The sequence below is a fragment of the Ips typographus genome, linkage group LG11, assembly GCF_016097725.1.
Source record: "Ips typographus isolate SLU linkage group LG11, UJ_Ityp_2.0, whole genome shotgun sequence".
In the NCBI taxonomy this organism is placed as follows: Eukaryota; Metazoa; Arthropoda; class Insecta; order Coleoptera; family Curculionidae; genus Ips; species Ips typographus.
In genome coordinates, this window is record NC_138432.1 from 8551801 (window position 1) to 8568774 (window position 16974).

At 36.0% G+C, this 16974-nt stretch overlaps 5 protein-coding genes and 1 long non-coding RNA gene across 8 annotated transcripts; 2 read left to right on the plus strand and 4 right to left on the minus strand.

Annotated features, from left to right (window-relative positions):
• Positions 1-260: 260 nt before the first annotated feature.
• On the minus strand, positions 261-2041 carry Syx5 (syntaxin 5). Its single transcript, XM_081989551.1, has 6 exons — positions 1880-2041; positions 1522-1800; positions 1321-1465; positions 935-1264; positions 647-879; positions 261-589 (listed from the first exon to the last, which is right to left on the minus strand). The coding sequence occupies exons 2-6, from the start codon at positions 1747-1749 to the stop codon at positions 422-424; spliced, it is 1104 nt and encodes a 367-aa protein (XP_081845677.1). The 5' UTR covers positions 1750-1800; positions 1880-2041; the 3' UTR covers positions 261-421.
• A 138-nt stretch (positions 2042-2179) lies between these two features.
• Slh (sec1 family domain containing Slh) lies at positions 2180-5408 on the plus strand. The gene is made up of 11 exons (XM_081989518.1): positions 2180-2347; positions 2399-2558; positions 2614-2827; positions 2885-2969; positions 3031-3120; positions 3179-3466; positions 3705-4001; positions 4060-4327; positions 4379-4523; positions 4579-4779; positions 5202-5408. Exons 1-11 carry the CDS (start codon positions 2320-2322, stop codon positions 5307-5309), a joined length of 1884 nt encoding a protein of 627 aa, XP_081845644.1. The 5' UTR covers positions 2180-2319; the 3' UTR covers positions 5310-5408.
• Positions 5409-5673: 265 nt separating this feature from the next.
• Positions 5674-8160, minus strand: LOC145735564 (caprin-1-like). Its single transcript, XM_081989537.1, has 6 exons — positions 7802-8160; positions 7563-7698; positions 7161-7359; positions 6897-7101; positions 6508-6834; positions 5674-6449 (listed from the first exon to the last, which is right to left on the minus strand). Exons 1-6 carry the CDS (start codon positions 7946-7948, stop codon positions 6066-6068), a joined length of 1398 nt encoding a protein of 465 aa, XP_081845663.1. The 5' UTR covers positions 7949-8160; the 3' UTR covers positions 5674-6065.
• Positions 8161-8595: 435 nt separating this feature from the next.
• On the plus strand, positions 8596-13500 carry MED17 (mediator complex subunit 17). Of its 2 annotated transcripts, none has more exons than XM_081989511.1 (9): positions 8596-9071; positions 9125-9447; positions 9506-9711; positions 9936-10092; positions 10645-10907; positions 11787-11946; positions 12541-12832; positions 12897-13042; positions 13086-13306. In XM_081989511.1, the coding sequence occupies exons 1-9, from the start codon at positions 8980-8982 to the stop codon at positions 13163-13165; spliced, it is 1719 nt and encodes a 572-aa protein (XP_081845637.1). In that variant the 5' UTR covers positions 8596-8979; the 3' UTR covers positions 13166-13306. The 2 variants fall into 2 exon arrangements, with proteins under 2 accessions (XP_081845637.1, XP_081845636.1); XM_081989510.1 differs by having other exon boundaries at positions 8602-9071; positions 13094-13500.
• On the minus strand, positions 11293-12110 carry LOC145735587 (uncharacterized). Of its 2 annotated transcripts, none has more exons than XR_014179700.1 (4): positions 11971-12110; positions 11735-11922; positions 11512-11681; positions 11293-11432 (listed from the first exon to the last, which is right to left on the minus strand). It is a non-coding gene; the product is annotated as an uncharacterized LOC145735587 (long non-coding RNA). The 2 variants fall into 2 exon arrangements; XR_014179701.1 differs by having other exon boundaries at positions 11318-11432; positions 11491-11681.
• A 675-nt stretch (positions 13501-14175) lies between the features above and the next one.
• On the minus strand, positions 14176-15092 carry LOC145735573 (cytochrome P450 4C1-like). The gene is made up of 3 exons (XM_081989552.1): positions 14863-15092; positions 14400-14808; positions 14176-14347 (listed from the first exon to the last, which is right to left on the minus strand). Exons 1-3 carry the CDS (start codon positions 14986-14988, stop codon positions 14193-14195), a joined length of 690 nt encoding a protein of 229 aa, XP_081845678.1. The 5' UTR covers positions 14989-15092; the 3' UTR covers positions 14176-14192.
• Between the last annotated feature and the right edge of the window lie 1882 nt (positions 15093-16974).

The window sequence follows — 16974 nt, forward strand, 5'->3', positions numbered from 1 at the left end:
AACCATAGATTGACCAATTGTCAAACTACGTCATTGTGACGTCAAAAAAGCTCTGCTCGCTTCCATGAAGCCTGAAAACGAATGCGGCCAATAATGTGCCTCTATTTCTTTCTGTTTAATACAAATAAAGGATAGAACTATATTGTGAGCCTATTTGGAATCCAAATTTTGGATGCTATCATAAAATCATGCATCAAAAACGATTTTGCATTCGTTATCGTCTATTAAAAAAGGCTGTTAATACATGGTCCATGGAAAAATTAATAAATCAAAGTAAATATATTTAGTTTTTAGACATTATCAATCTTATGAATTCAACTATACACAGATATAATAAAATGCCATGTTGTTTCCTAATTGTCCTTATCACAGTAAATTTTGCCTGTCGATTAAACTGAAATTGTTAAGGTACAGAAACTTATTAAGCTAAAAATACAACAAAGAATATAAAGAAGAATATCAACACTCCAAACACTTTTATCATCAACCATCTGTTGGAGGAAATTGACTTAAAGTATTTTACGATTTGGGCGTGAGCAGCTTCAATGTTCAGTTCCGCGTCTTGCACATTGGTGTCTATCCGTTCCACCTGGAAAACTCGTCAGCTAATTATCCCTACAATGTCTAATTAAATTGGAAGTATCACCATTTCCTCCTGTTCCTTAACCATATGGGCCAATTGCTGAAATATTCCACCCAATTCCACTATGGTTGATTCAATATTTTGCATGGTTTCCGCTCGGCTTTGCAAATAATTATCTGTTTCATCATACATAAGGGAAGCCTGTACTTGAGTCTGTGATCCCTTCATAGGTATTAAGGGTTGGTTCTCCAAATTAAGGCTAACCTGGTTATCTTGCTCTTGAAGTAATAAACTTGCTGAAAATGAAGGTACAATTTCCATAATGTTGTTTCAAATATAATAATTACTTACATTGTCCTACATTGGTGGCATTTGGTGGAGGCAACCCACCTTGACTGAACTGATCCCTACGATTTTTTTGTTGTCTTAGGTTTTCCGTTCTGACTTCCAATATTTGCTTGAAATCTGTGGACATGGTAGCTAATTTAGATTGCAATGTTAACACAATATTACTGGAATGAGATTGTAAGTGTTTTCCTCTGCTGGTCTGCTTTTGTCTCTTGGACACATTTTGCAATTGGGCTATTTGCTGGTTTAAACTGTTCAAATCATTTTTAATTATATAAGTGAGCTCTTGTATTTCAGCAGTACGATCATCAAAAAGGGATTTGCGTTTAGCCACTAAAACACACTGATAATAAGGCTTCTCTACCTTAAAGAAATGGTTCATAACTTACATAGAGTGAGTTTCTCCAATTTAGCATAGGTGCTTGCAATGTTTCTGCCAACATTTTTAGCTATAAGCATAAATTCTGAATGACTTTGAATGGCTTTAGATTTCATAGGGTCTCTAACTGCCACTGCTCTTGCAATATTCCGGCCCTACATAACTAAAAACTTGTCACCCCACAACAATGTCACAACCACTACCACTATACCTGCAAAGTTTGGATTGTATTTACAAACTCTCCAGTTCTGTCTCTAGCTGTCATGACTGGATCTTGTTCAATAATATCCTCAATGTGATCCTCTATGTAGTAGTCATCCAAAACATTATTTGGATATGAACTGTTGGCTCTGTCAAACTTTTCAATTTGACTAGGAAATCTTCCATTTCCTAAAAAGTTTTCACTTTCTGATCCGGTGCGACGTCTTCTAGGGTGCATTGCATTATTAATATAGTTTCTCTAAAGGCGTTTGTTATTACGCAGATGACCCTAAAGTTGTAGAGTGAAAGTATTCAAAAACTTATGATTAGGTTAATTAGTTTTAAAAAAAATTATGCCGTTTACTTACCCTTCAAATTCATAAATCAGTGCTATACTTTTAGTTTTTACGTTAAAAGTGCTAATAAAATAATTAAAACTGCTGTAAATGTAACAAAGTATTTTTTAATATTTTTGAAGTAAAGTGAATTGGACATGGACACGTCAACCAATTTGGCTGTCATGCCCATGTGACGCCTCGTTAAAAGCCTATCATGGCTTGCTATCGAATCACATTGCATTGCTTCCACTGGTTTTACGACAATCACGTGATAATTGCTTCAATGACGTAGAGATTGTGTAAAATATGTAAAAATACGCGAAAAGAACAAGAAGTAGTAGTTGTCAAAATCAGCTGTACGTCTTGCTGACGTATTCCAAATTTACATCTTATAAATTAATGTTTTTTCTAAATTGTAAAAAGGAAACTGTTTTAAGTTGATGTGTTAACTAATTCCCAACAAAAATATTATGATGTCGCTCCGCGAGAGACAAAAAGGTACTACAGTTTTTTTTTAGATGAGTTTATAATAATTATAACAAATTGCAGAAGCTGTTAAACAAATATTAAACTTAAATCAACCCATAACAAAACATGGAGTGGCGGAACCTTCCTGGAAGATTCTCGTTTATGATAAGACAGGGCAAGACATTATCTCACCCCTTATTTCTGTTAAGGAGTTAAGGGAACAAGGTGTAACATTGTTTGTGTATGAATGTCCCAAAAACATTTAAAGGTATATTTTATAAGGCATACGGTTCCAGACAATTACATTCCGACCGGGATCCTATTCCTGAGGTACCAGTAGTATATTTTTGCTCCCCAAGTCAGGAAAATTTAGGTAGAATTAAGCAAGACTTTCAGCGTGGCCTATATGACATATACCATTTGAATTTTATTTCTCCAATATCCAGGCAAAAACTGGAGGATTTAGCTTCAGCCGCTATAGAAGCCAACTGTGTAGCTAATATTCATAAGGTTGATTACAGTTATTTTAAACTGTGGTCCATTTTAAAATAAAAGTCATTTTTCTAGGTTTATGATCAATATGTAAACTTTTTGTCTTTGGAAGATGAAATGTTCATTTTAAAACAACAAAGTGAAGCTCTATCTTACTATGGTAAGATGTTTGCGCTGAGGCATTGTTTTGTTGAAATTTATGCACTTTTAGTATATTGTAGCCATTAACAAAGGAGATATCAAAGACACTGAAATGGAAGATATAATGAACAGTATTACAGACTGTTTATTTTCAGTTTTTGTCACAGCAGGTCTGTATAAACCCACTGGGTGTATGTAGGAATGCTCTTGAGATTGTATCAATTACAGGAACAGTACCCATAATACGAAGCCCGAAAGGCAATGCGGCAGAAATGGTTGCTAAAAAATTAGACAAAAAGTTACGCGAAAATCTGTTTGATGCCAGAAATAACCTGTTTTCAACAGATACTCAAAGGGGGCAATTCAATTTTCACAGACCATTACTAATTATTTTAGACAGGAATGTAGACATGGCAACGCCTCTACATCACACCTGGACATATCAAGCTTTAGCACATGATGTGCTTAATTTATCCCTTAATCGCATTGTTATAGAGGACAGCACTGCAAAAGGGGGTAATAATAAACATTTACTTACCCCATCTCTTATTAATCTTTGTTTACATTTATGGGATGGGATAATTAACTTGATTATCTACATCTGAGGCTTTATGGAGAAAGCAGAGCAAGAAAAAAAATTTCATCATCCTGACATTACATTCACTCTATAGAGCCTCAACTCAAATGCCACAAAAATCACAATAATCCAAAGCTGGCTTGACTAAGGAGAATTATTGTTATTTGAAACTTTTAGGTGCACGTTCAAAACAAAAAACCTGTGAACTGGATTCGAAAGACAAATTTTGGACCAGTCACAAAGGATCCCCATTCCCAAATGTGGCTGAGGCGATACAGGAGGAGTTGGAACAGTACCGGTCGTCCGAGGAGGAGGTGAAAAAGTTAAAATCTTCCATGGGCATTGACAATGAAAGTGAAGGGGCTGTTGCCATGGTAACCGATAATACGGCGAAAATAACCTCTGCGGTACAGTCTTTACCTCAACTGTTGGAAAAAAAAAGGTTAATTGACATGCATACATCACTAGCAACTGGTATTTATTAGAGCATTTAAGGATAAAGCAGTTGAGTTATTTTGTTAATGTTATACAGCAATATTAGATAGCATCAAGGCGCGGAAATTGGACAGTTTTTTTGAATTGGAAGAGAAAATCATGAGTAAAAGCCAGCAACTTGAAAAATTAATAATGGATATTATTTCCGATGCGGAAGCTGGATCTGCTGATGACAAAATGCGACTTTTTATCATTTACTACATTTGTAGCAATCACTTGTCTGATGGAGAATTGAAAAAATTCGAAATGGCTTTACTAGAAGCAGGGTGTGACCTCAGTCCTTTGGCCTATATAAAACGATGGAAGTAAGTTGGAGAAACAATTTTATTTTCATTTTATTACATATTTGACTCAAGGAGTTTCAATAAAATTACAAGTGGAGCTGCAATCAATCAATATGAGGGAGCTGGAACCAAAACTGTCAACATGTTTTCGAAATTGGTTTCTCAAGGTTCAAATTTCGTAATGGAGGGTGTAAAAAATTTAGTGGTTAAACGACACGTATGTTTAGTCAATTTAAAGCTGCATATTTCCTTATTAGAACGTTTTTGCGCAGAACTTGCCTATAACAAAAATCGTCGATCATCTGATGGAATTCAAGAATAGTCAAGAAATGGACGAGTACCACTATTTCGATCCAAAACAATTGAAACTGACTGAAATCCCAAAGAACCGTTCACCATTTCAGGACGCTTACGTTTTTATTGTGGGCGGTGGCAACTACATTGAGTACCAAAACTTGGTCGATTACGCCAAAGTAAGATATTGTACCGTTTTTCATCACGAAAACACCACTCGATTCTTTTAACTCACACTGTATATTGTTTACAAACAACTGCTGTCTAACCTTAAACTGACAACTACTCTCAACAATCGCAACAACTATACCGGTCCTATCCCAGCTGTTTAGATAGCCTCCTATGAATTCGAGGGATCTCGGGAATATTCCTGAAATTGGCATTCTCACTTATACTTCAAACTATGACATAAGTCCCTTTATCTCACAAAAAGTTGAACTATGACGTTCGAGAACATAAACAATACAATATACGGACGGGGTACTAAGACTATTACGAAGTAACACCAAATAACTAAAAGTCCATTTCGTAGCAATATACATATTACTTGACATTTATTTAGGTATAATTCTGTGATCAGTCAGTTTGTTTGATTTTCCAGGCTAAAACCACAGCAGGTCAGATGAGACGAATCACGTACGGCACCACTACATTAAACAATGCTTCGCAGTTTTTGCAGCAATTAGCCTTATTGGGTCAGGAATTGTAAACTTATATATTTTATTTAATTGGACGAATGTTTAAATTAAGATCAAGACGTTGTTTCAATCAAAATATTTTAATATAAAACTGTTGTAAAAGATAATAATTTTATTGCTGTTTTATCTAAGAGTTGCTGCAACTTGCTCTTCTGCTGATATTGGTTCTCTATGTACCTTCAGATTAGAAACAAGTGTTGGTCACCTAACATCAAAATAGTCCCGGCCGGCAGACTGTGACACATGCCACTTTTTTCGTTATATTGGGTTCTCTCTTTTGAGCGTTAATTTCTTATGGATAATTTTGAAATCTCTAATCTGTTTTAGATGCAATTTTTTTTTGAAATGGAACGTCCTGTACTAGTAACACAACAATTTACATTTTCCATAGTTTATTTAATTATTGAATATTCGACATTATAATTAAATTGAAAAAGACAATAGCCCCTTTTTTAAATATACTGAAAGGTAAAAAAAAAACTATTTAACATTTTAACTTATATCAAAGGAATATCACTAAAAGTCGTTTACCTAGTCAACATCAGCCGAATAAAATGAAGTCAGTTGTAAAAAAAAGGAAAGTAGCCAGCTGACCCGCATTGATCTTACTTCATATTGGGCGTTTTCTTATAGCTAGCATCTAGCTCTTTAATAGACAGGAAAAATGCAATAAATAGCAAAACTGCAAGACTAAAGTTTAAATTGTCAAACAATAGAGGCCGGTAACGTCCAGAGAACATTAATGATAAGAACAAAATCGAGGAAAGCTAATGCCTGGCGGGCTGCGGCCGACCTTGGTGGACTCCATTGTTTCTTGTAGATTGTTGTGTCGGTGGCCGGCTGGATCGGTTGCTGTAGCCGTTATTGTAAAACGATTGCGGTTGGTGCGCCCTGCCCAAGGAATGCTTGTCCATATCCTCTACTAGAGGTTTGTTTAGTGCAGAGTCGTCGGTCGGCGGCTGATTGATTGGAACGCCTGCCGGTGGTACTTGATGAGCATTTGGTGGCAAATTGGCTGCAACAATCTGCTGTTGAGCGGCTTGGAAATGTGGAGGAGGCATTGGGATTGGCGGCGGTGGCTGTTGTACCACAAAAGACTGGTTTGTAAATGTTTGAGTTGTGATCTGATCTGGGGTGTCAATTTCCGATTCCTAAAAACAATTTTTCTCAAAATTCTCTTGTGTTTTTTATATTAGTTTATCTGTTTACCTGTAAGAAAAAGAAGCTTCCAGCCCCTAACATTTCCGTTATCGGCTTAGGTGGCTGCTGGGTTTGGGAGGGAGGAAAAAATGTGTCTTGTAGTGTTGGGGCAAGCTGAGCAGCTGGTGCAGAGGTAGGGTCAATAGCCAGTGGTGGTGGGGGTTGCACTACAGATGGCGGGGGTCGATTGTTAGAAGCAGTTGGTATTACTGGATTAGTAAGACTAGCTGCTTCAATAGGAGGAGCAAGTGCAATTTCACTCAATGCTTCAGGAGCTTCAACAACAACAGAAGCTTCAATCACTGTGTCAGCAACATTCTCCTCCACTAATGTCTCCTGAAAGAGCACACATTTAATTATATTTCATCAGGATATTAATAGATTATTCTCATATTCACCTGAGCCTGATCAAAGTAACCACTTTCATGAATCTTGCCTAAAATTTCTTTAATTTGACTATAAGTTCCTCCATACACTTCCTTTGGTTTGCCATCCACCACAGCCAACAAATGTTCAGCAGCAGTTTGTACTTCATTAACAAACACAGTTGGATTTCCAAATTCATGTTTTGGGGTGACAGCAGGGTAAAGATCATCTAGTAGCCTATCAAAAGTTATAATTAAAATATTGTATGTTGGAAAAAAAATAAATCAACAAGGTACTTGAGTTCATTTTCAGTCAATTGAGCAGCACCATTTCTTCCATTCAAAAAGTCATCTCTGACAATTTCATTTCCCATCTGGTTCAGAGCATCTTGAACCAGTAAAATTTCTCTCAATCTAGCTAATTCACCTTGATTTTTTAAAGAAGCCTCTCTTTTGGCATGTTTTTTAGCCTCTTTTTCAGAACTAGCAGCAATGCCTGCAACAATTAAGCAGATAATGCATGTTAAATGGAAACTTGCAAATTATTGTTTGTTTTTGTTACATGTTAGATTATTAGTTTTTCCCAAAAAGAGGCAGACAAAGTGAAGCAATAAATTTACCTATATAGTAGGTAGTCTTTAACAATAATTTGTCATTTTTTTTGTATAATATTAATGCCTCCACATCCACAAAACTTACCTAGAAACTGTTTGTACAAATCCCGTGCAAAATCCAAAGTCATTACCACTTCATTAATTTTAGCCAATGCAGTCTTTTGGTCAGTGTTCAGTTCTTTTCCTGAGTTTTGCATATCTCTGTAGGACTCCAATTTACCCTAGAAGCAAACGATTGACAGGAAATGCAAAGACCGCCACATTGGTGGAACATAATACCACATACAGGCCTACGTAAATGGATGGAAGTTTGACCAGACTTACCTTTCGTTTTTCCAGATTTCTTATTTTGTGTTCAATAATGGTAACTGCTTGTCGAAGAGGCGTAGCTGTGGTATTTCCATTGTCGGCCAATGCAATTTCAGCCGAAGGTAGCTGCTTGTCAATCTTGACGCTGGCCGCCGAAGGCATATTTACCTTTCCAAACGCAAATTTGTCCACAATAAAAACTTTTGCTTTACGCAAGGAGTCAAACAGAACAAGTTTCACTAAACTTTCGACTGATAAACCCCGTTATTCTACCTTAAAAGAAAGGTAACACGAAAGCTAACACTCGATAGAATGAAAGTTTAGATTGAGAAAGAAATGCCGAGTGCCGACCTGCCGACAGCCGACAGACAATTTGACAATTGACACTCAATTCAAACGGAAACGGAAACCGCCATTACTGAAAACTGAGGGCTGATCATGTGTGCCCACTGTTGCCGTAGCATAGCAAACGTGGCAAAAGCATTATTGCATTGCAATTAGCATATTGTTACATAGAGCAGACCAGAGACTACTCTGTATTTTTACGAATACACTGCAATGAGCAACAAATCAGTTTGGTTACATTACAAACACTCTTCGAACCAAAGTTGTAGAATTTGTTAGTTTGACAACATTGCAAGGGCACTTTTGAACCAAATTACCAAATTTTGTTTTGGCAACATTGCAAACAGTCTTCGATCTAAATTAGGAGAGTTTGTTAATTTGGCAACATTGCAAGCAAACACACTTCAAAGGAACTTGTCAGTTTGGACAGATTGGAAACACTCTTCAAACTACAAATGTAGAATTTGTTAGTTTGATAACATTGTATATACTCTTCAAACCAAATTAGTACAATTAGTCAGTTTGACAACATTGCAACTAAATTCCGAGTTTGAAGTCGGAATTTAGTTAATTTTTGAGTTTGAAGTAAAAATTTAAGAAAAATAACGTTTGTGGCCCTTCTACGCCTTCGTAGCTAACCGCTAATCAATGAATTGAGTGAATGTTTTTTTGTGGAAGACATTAATTTTGAACTTTACACTTTCTAAAAGTTAACGATAGACAAGGATGAAAAACTCTTTGTAGCGCATGCCCTTTTTAACATGTATTCATCAAATCAAAACCTAACCTAAACCTTAATCTTTGAAATAAAAACAAAACTGGGAAAAGAAAACTGTTGTATTGTAGCTATGTCTTTCAACGGGGTGAATATTTCGGTGGAAGCACCAGTTGAAAATCAAATACAAGAAATTACATATGATGGGATTGAAATTTATCAACCGTAAGTAATCATGATGCTTAAAATTTAAATTAAAATACCCTTGAACATTTTAGGCCTTTAACTTTATCTGAAAGTTTAGCTAAATACGCCCAAAAAATAGACTTTAGCAAGACTTCCGATATTGAAATACAGCGAGAAGATGCTGCTGATGAACTAAAACCAGATGAGGCCAGCAAAGATTCATTTCAATCATCTCTGTGGCCCTGGGATTCAGTCAGGTCCAAATTGAAAAATGCCCATCAAGAAATATGTGTTCTGGCTGATGTTCTTGCAATAGCAAAAGACAAAAGATACATGGTTTTGGATCCAGTGCAGCAGGAACCTCTTGAAACCAAACCCATGGTACAAATTTATGCAAGAAAAAAGGCCCTGACTGGTGTGTGATTAGCAGCTTTGTATTTTTGTATGACAAACATATTGTATGTGTCTATTAGGTGCAGGAAATGTACTCATAGCTGGTGCAGAAAAGATGAAAACTTCACAGAATGAAGCAGCTAGGAACCGGACTGTGCTTGATTTTCACATTGAATTACTGAGATTAAGGCAGAACTGGAGACTAAAAAAAGTTTCCAACACCATTATTGGTGATTTAAGTTATCGAACTGCTGGCTCAAAATATCTTCAAACTGGTACATTTGAGGTTAGTTTCTAGGTTATTTAAGTTTTTACACTACACAACCACAAAAATATTGTAAAACACCTGCAACATCATGTATGTAAACTTTCCAGATTCCAGCTATAACATTTGTTTATGGTATAGGCTTTCTGTTTATTTAATGGAATTTTCTATAGTAAGAAGTGGGGTAGTGTAGTGGGAACTTTCATCTGTCAAATTTTAATCTATTGTGTTTTTTCCAAACATAGGTAACTAAAGCTGAGGATGAGGAAAAACCAGTGAGTCCACCTAGTAGTCCTTTACCTGCTGCAACAGTAACAGCTGGCAAACTAAATAGTGCTCTTAAAGTGTCAATTCCTTCAGAGCTGCAAGGAGTGGCTTACATTGAAGTGTTGTGTCAAAAAGGTAATGAATAGGTTACATATCGTCGCCTTACTTTCAAAAACTCACGGTGCTGAGTTAAGGATTTGAAGGAACATGTTTGTGGTGTTTTTTTCTGATAAATTCTGAGGAATCAATTTTTCTACTTCTTTTTGAATTTCTGCCGTAGAACTGTGTCTGAAGCAAACCATAACCAGAACAATACGAAAAAGAATTAAAATTGACAGTGACAGCAAAAATCTGAAAGAAAAGTATAGTGAAAATTCATGGAAACCTGAAATCATCAGCAAAATTTATCCGATTTTGTATCCACTTGCAAACCTTATTCCTTTCTTATTAGCGGTGATTTGATGACGTATATATGGCATTTTTTACATGAGTGAAATTTATCGAATTACCGTTTATTAATACCTTTTTTTCTATAACGTCATAATTTAGTAAATGCAAAAATCCATAATAAAAAATCTTGATTTTAGTTGAAGAAAGATTAGAGACAAACTTAGGAGCTTTTGATAGTAAGACGACGTTATGCTAATTAAGACAAGTGTAATATTAGCAGTTATGTGTTTTAACTAGATCAAGAAGATTTGTGTTCAGCCAATATAAACTTGTTGGGATCTGGAGCGCCTTCATCCAATCCTGATATGCACTGGCAACAAAAATTGGAGGCGGCTCAAAATGTATTGTTTTGTAAGGAACTTTTCAATCAATTGGCCAAAGAGGCTGTTCAGCTTCAAACTCCAATTCCCCATATGGTTGTGGGCAACCAGATAATGGCGACAGTGTTGCCGGGCATTCAGTTGATAATTGCGTTGCGACATTCCACTTCAGGTGACAAGGTAATTAGCAGTACCATAGTGGAGCCTGGGCACTGAATTAAATAAGAACTGGAACAACTGTCAAACGTTTAACACGCGCTCCGAGAGAGAGAGAGCGTTTGCTAACTACTTGTTGAATAAATGATGTTTATAAAATGTTATAGGGTTATGTGGGTGTTTTCAACTTAGGTTTAAAGCAATTTTCCTAAAAGAAAGACCTGCCCATAGTATTGAATGTCCTGGTATGGTTTCCAGTGTTTCTACACATTTTTATAATTATAGCTATACACAACAACTATTGTAAAAAGGGAAAAGCATTTGAGAGCTGTAAATGGACAACGGCCGCCAAATCGTGGAAAGTACAATATAAATAGCGATTCTAGTACAGGATTTGTGATTCCGCGCTTACGCGATCTTTCCAGTTTGTCATTTAATTTAGTGGGCCTGGGTTCCAAACTTGTTAAGGGCTCCCGAAGTACATTAAGAAAAGCTATGCGCCGTTATTAAAAGTTGCGCGTGGTCCTCCCATCTTGGAAATTTGCGTAGCTAAAAAAATTCCACCCTTTTAATCTTAACAATGGTAACGTGATCTTAATGATGCTACTTTGACATTGAAAACAGTCACCTGACTTAGAGAAATCCCTTTTAGTGGTAAAAATGATCCCGTGACTTTCAGAACAATATTTTTACTCTAAATATGGTCACGTGTCCTTCATAATGGAATTTGGTAATTGAAAACAATCAATAAGGCTCCCTCAAAATGTTGTTTTAAACATTTTAAATATGGTCACGTTACTACAAGTAAAAAGAGAAATCAATTGAATATAAATATATGTAGATTATGATACGGAATTATCAAAAATGTAACAATGGTTCCGACTACACACAGAAAACTTTCAGAAAATTGAAAAACCAGCGCCATCCAAAAGCGAACACGACCACGTCCTTGAACACTCCCTACATCAGTTACTGAGAGAAGTGCATCATAAAAACACCCATCATCCCTTTCCGCACCCAGCCACGGGACCTTTAGGACCTTCAAAAAAGAGGATGATGGCGGGTTTGTATATAAATATAAAATTACCTTCTACTTAGTAGGTACTTCCATCGCCTTATAAAGTTGCTACTAACTATTTGGCTACTAAAGCGTATTCCAAAGATTAATTGTTGCATCCCTATTTCATTTCAAATTTATTTGTCGAATTGTTATTTGATGGATTGAAATTCAAAAAGATGTCATTGTCAGATTAATTTAATTTGTCATTTATTCGGTTTGGAATCCGTGGTTCTTATAATTAAGCCCTTTAAAGGCAATCTGTTTGAAAAAGCAGAAGATGAATGAAAATAAGAAGCAAGAAAATTCAGCAATAGTAGATTATGTTTCTGGGTCAGCCTTATAAAGTAGCTAATAACTATTTGGCCACTAAAGTGTATCCAAAAATCAATTGTCGAAATAGTTAGTAAGGCAAATTTATTTGTCGAACATTTGTCATTTATTCGGAATCTCTAGCTGTTAATTAAGCCCTCCAACGACAATCTATTTGAAAAATTGAAAGACTCGTCTTAAGTTTTATTCAAGTTTTATTTTTCTGATATATTTACAAGGAAGTTTATTAGCAGATGTTAAATCTATAATATCTTAAATTGTGTTTAGGTCCAATGGCTGCAGATCGAAGCGAGTTGCTTGAAATGACCAAACAGGACACGCTTCTAGAGCAAATTGTTAAGCAAGCGCAACATTTTATTATGCGTATGCGTACGGAATACGTTCTAGACACAATCGCGAAAGAGTTTAAAGATCCGTTGATTTCGTCTCACTGGAACACTTTAAACAGTCCGACGCAGAGTTGTGTCAAGATCAACATTTCGACGCATGGTTACGATGCCGTATGCCGTACTCCTCTGGTCATTCATGTTGGCGAGAAAAGTCTAAAGTGCATTTGTCGGTGAGTCGCTGTTGACGCAAATTGTGTTGGTGTTTTATTTTTTTGTTTAACGTTGTCTTTCAAGGGACGGCAAAGTAATGAATATGAGCTACGAGCCGCAGGAATTGCGTGATTTGATTTTCTGTCACATCAACCAGCATCAGATATTAGCAGTTCAAGCTTTGGCTAAAACTATGGGCTGGCAGCCGTTAGGAAACTCGAATCATTTGGGTGAGGCCTCTGCCACTCAGTGACTGAAAATATTTTAATGAAGTATTTCAGGAAGTGGACAAGTGGAGCCGCTTGGCAATGCGGCATCCTGTTTATTGGCCTCTCCAACCGGAGACCGAATAATCGCTGTGAGATGCGAGCCGCAGGCAAGCGGCATGCAAGTGTCAGTGGCTCACTCGCCCAGATCCGATTTCTTTCCTAGCCGATTAGTAACCGAAAGAAAGTGGGAACATTTAGGCGGTCAATTTAGAGATGTGCGCTTGGACAAAATGGAAGGAAGAAACTTTTTGCATAAAATGGAACTGTTAATGGCCAGTCTTACTAGTAATTCTTAATTGCATTTTCTAGGTTTTTGTTTATCTCACGTCATTTAATTTAAGAGTATTTTGCATGAAAACGAGAAAATCGCCTACTATAGAAAATTTGTGAATTATAATAAATATGAATGTTTAAATCTGGTGGATGGTATTCTTCCCAGTGATTTTCAGTCTCAAGTTTGAAGTCCTGTAGAAATCGAAAAGTAAGACTAAATTATTAATGTTATTATATCGTTGGATAGCATTTTTCATTGACTATCCACGGCCGTAAAATGACCGAACTTATTTATAAAATAAAAAAGTTATTTAGGATAATATTTTTGGTCAAAAGTGTAATTTTGGCAAATTTTTATTTTGCCCTAAAAGGTTTCAAAATGCACAGCAGGGCATATTTATACCAAAGAACCTTAAATTAGTTGAAATGAGCTCAAGTAAAGCACTTTAATAGTATATAATGTTACTAGGAGTAGAAAGAGGCGATTATTGTGCTCAACTTTTTTTTCTAGTTGAAATCTGCTCTATGAGAGGGTGTAACTTGGAGGTAAAATGGATGTGATCCAGAGGACTGTGAATAGTAACTTGGACAGTTTATTCAACTGGCTCTGTAAAAACGGGCTCAGTGTAAATGCGTCAAAGTCAAAATTTTGTTTGTTTGGGAAGAAACACAGGTTAAAATCTGCAAATTTTCAAAATCTGAATATAGTTATTAACAACCAAAAAATAATCCATGAAAATGAAATCAAATATTTGGGTGTCATTTTTGATCAGAGTTTAACATTCTACGTTTGTTGAAGGATATGATTTAAATAAATCGTCAAATGTTTACTTTTTTATTACTGTAATGCTAGAAAGTTGATTTTTATGTCTCCTTCCGCCCTTAAAATCAAATCGACCTGAAGATTGATTTGGGTTGTGTCAGTCGTCATTTTAAATTTGTGCAACAGTCCATAGAGTACAGCCTTTAACTCCAACATGGCGAACTTCTGACCTAAAACCATGATTTTGGTAAAATATAATCAAAAACTTTGATAAAGGAGTACCTATGCAATTTCTAGGTCCTGCACTGAAAGGTAAGTAAGCAAAAGGGTGTCTATTCTTGATATTTTCTGGTAAAAATCGATCAGGATCAAACCTCAAAGGGTCAGCGTAAATCTCAGGGTTGCGATGCAAGTCAAAAATGTGCAAATACAACTCTGTCCCTTTAGGGATTGTATATCCAGTGTGGGTTTTAAAGTCCTCGCTGGCTATTCGGGATATAAATGGCACGCTAGGATACAGTCTGAGAGATTCTTTGATCACACGTTCAGTGTATGGTAGATCCTGAAGGGTGTGAAAGGAGGGAGTTGGGCCTATGCTTTTCAGTTCCTCTCTAACCAGTTCCTGGATTTCAGGATTTGAGGCCAGATTGTGGAGCAGGAATACCAAAGTTGCTGACGTAGTGTCATGACCCTAAAAAAAACTCTCAAATCGTATTATTGTACTTTTGACGGGATTAGGTTTTACCTCAAACATAAAAGTGTCCACTTCCTCCCTTATCCCTTCATAATCAATAACATCAGATTGCAACTTTTCATGCAAAAGCAAATCCAACATTCTTGAAATTTTTCGTCCAGAATATGTGGTGGCCATTACACTTTCAGCTTTCTCCTTTTTTAGGGCTTTCGTCCTTTCATTAATAATGCGATACGTAAATTCATGTAGCTGTTTTATTGTGACTATCACTCAAATACCGTCGACAAAATAACTTGGCGTTTGGCAACAGCGCGCTGAAAATATGGCCTACTTGATATTTTTTTCGTTTTCTGTCTTAGTCCCGCGCATGTAATAATGTACGTTTCTCTGTCCGTTACGCGGTTTTCCTATGGTCGGTTTTGGATTTACCACACCTGTATAATAGCAAACAAAATTTACTTTGGCAAGTAATCCCAAGTCTTGACTTTAAACCTTAAAAATTAATTTAATCGGGGGTAATATCCCTAGTGCATTTAATTTTTCGGGAAAAATTCGGAAAAACGAGTTTCTAAGTAATTTGTTTTAACAAATAGCATGAGTGAGAGTGGTTTTAAAAATCATCCGAGTCGAAGACGAATTTTTGGCATGCACCTTCTTGGCTTTCTTGTACAGAGAGGGCGGTGGTTGTGCCGCTCCGCTGTTGCCAGATTGCCATTTGACAGTTTGCCGGTTTTGTTGTGGTTGTGATAGAAAATTGAATACTGCTAAGATAAAAAACAACTGCTTTTAAGACCTTAATCTTCTATTTTAATAGGCATTATTTATTGAGCAGTTAATAGTTAATTCATGGGTTGGTGTGTGTGTGTGTACACATAACAATATTACTTATTGTGGTGTTTAAGACTGAATTGTGGTTATGTTAATGAACATGGCTTTTGGTAAACAAAGCCAGCAGCTTGTCCCTGCTTTAATATCGTTTTTTGAACCTGAACGAGATCACCGAGGTCCTTTTATCCTTTTGGCTGCTGTGAGAGAAGTAAAACAAAAATTATTGCATTAGAGTTTTTTGTTTATCAACAGTATTTTTAGCGCGTAGCCAAAGCACTTGGACTGTTTCCACAGTGAGCCCTATATCCCAGAAAGTATTCGTTGAGTTCACCTAGATAGGTTTATACAGGCAGTCCCAACTAATTGAACCTCAATATAGGAGATGTATGAACAAAGTAAGTAGTTTTATTTATTTTATGTCCTGTTGATTAATGTTTTGGTAACCCTGGAAAATATTTATTGTCTTTGTTGGTGGATGAAAATCTTTGTCGAAAGTGCTTCACAAAGTTGTCAAAATATGTATATAATTATTATTAATTAGGATTTGCAATCAAACAGATTTTTAAACTAATTACATAAATAGTATAATAAATTATTAGTTTTCTAAGGTCGTAACTTTTTAATATGAAATTGAAATAGGTAACTTGATTTTGCTTTTAGAGGCACAACATATAGTTTTAGCAATTTTCAATAGAATTAGGGAATAAACCTGCCTATTGACTGATATTGTTATTCAAATCTTTCTGTTAAAAAAATTGGGTCAACTTCTATATAAAAAATAAATAAATACAAAATTGATGTAAAGTACAAGTTTTAAAATGATAAAAAAACATCTGGCAACGTGGTGCGTTAAACGTCAGTGAACTAAAATCAAGCAACTCGTTCCTTTGTAAATAATATGAAACTGTCACTTCATATTTATGAAACCAGTGCTAAATTCCTAACCAAAATCAATGTAAACAAACGGAGAAATGACAGCTGGAATGCCCGAAACTAATCAATCACCACAGGGAGCATCTCTTATCTTGAAATGCCAATACCTATATTGCCTTATTGCGGTACGTTTTTGGTGAACCACATGTGTGAATGAAACCCCTGCGTTGTTACAACCTTAATGAATATTAGCAAGGAAAACAGCTGATTTGCAGCAATCCAACGAGATTAGCCGATCTTTCCCGAGTTTTAAAATCAATAACGCGGCAAATCGTATCTTTGACCGTAGACGCATAGAAAATTAATCGTTCGGGCTGAAGTAAATTAAGTATTAACCAGTAATCATCAAAATCTACAGTCAGTAGAAATCTTAATGCGTTTTCACTATAATAAAATAACAGC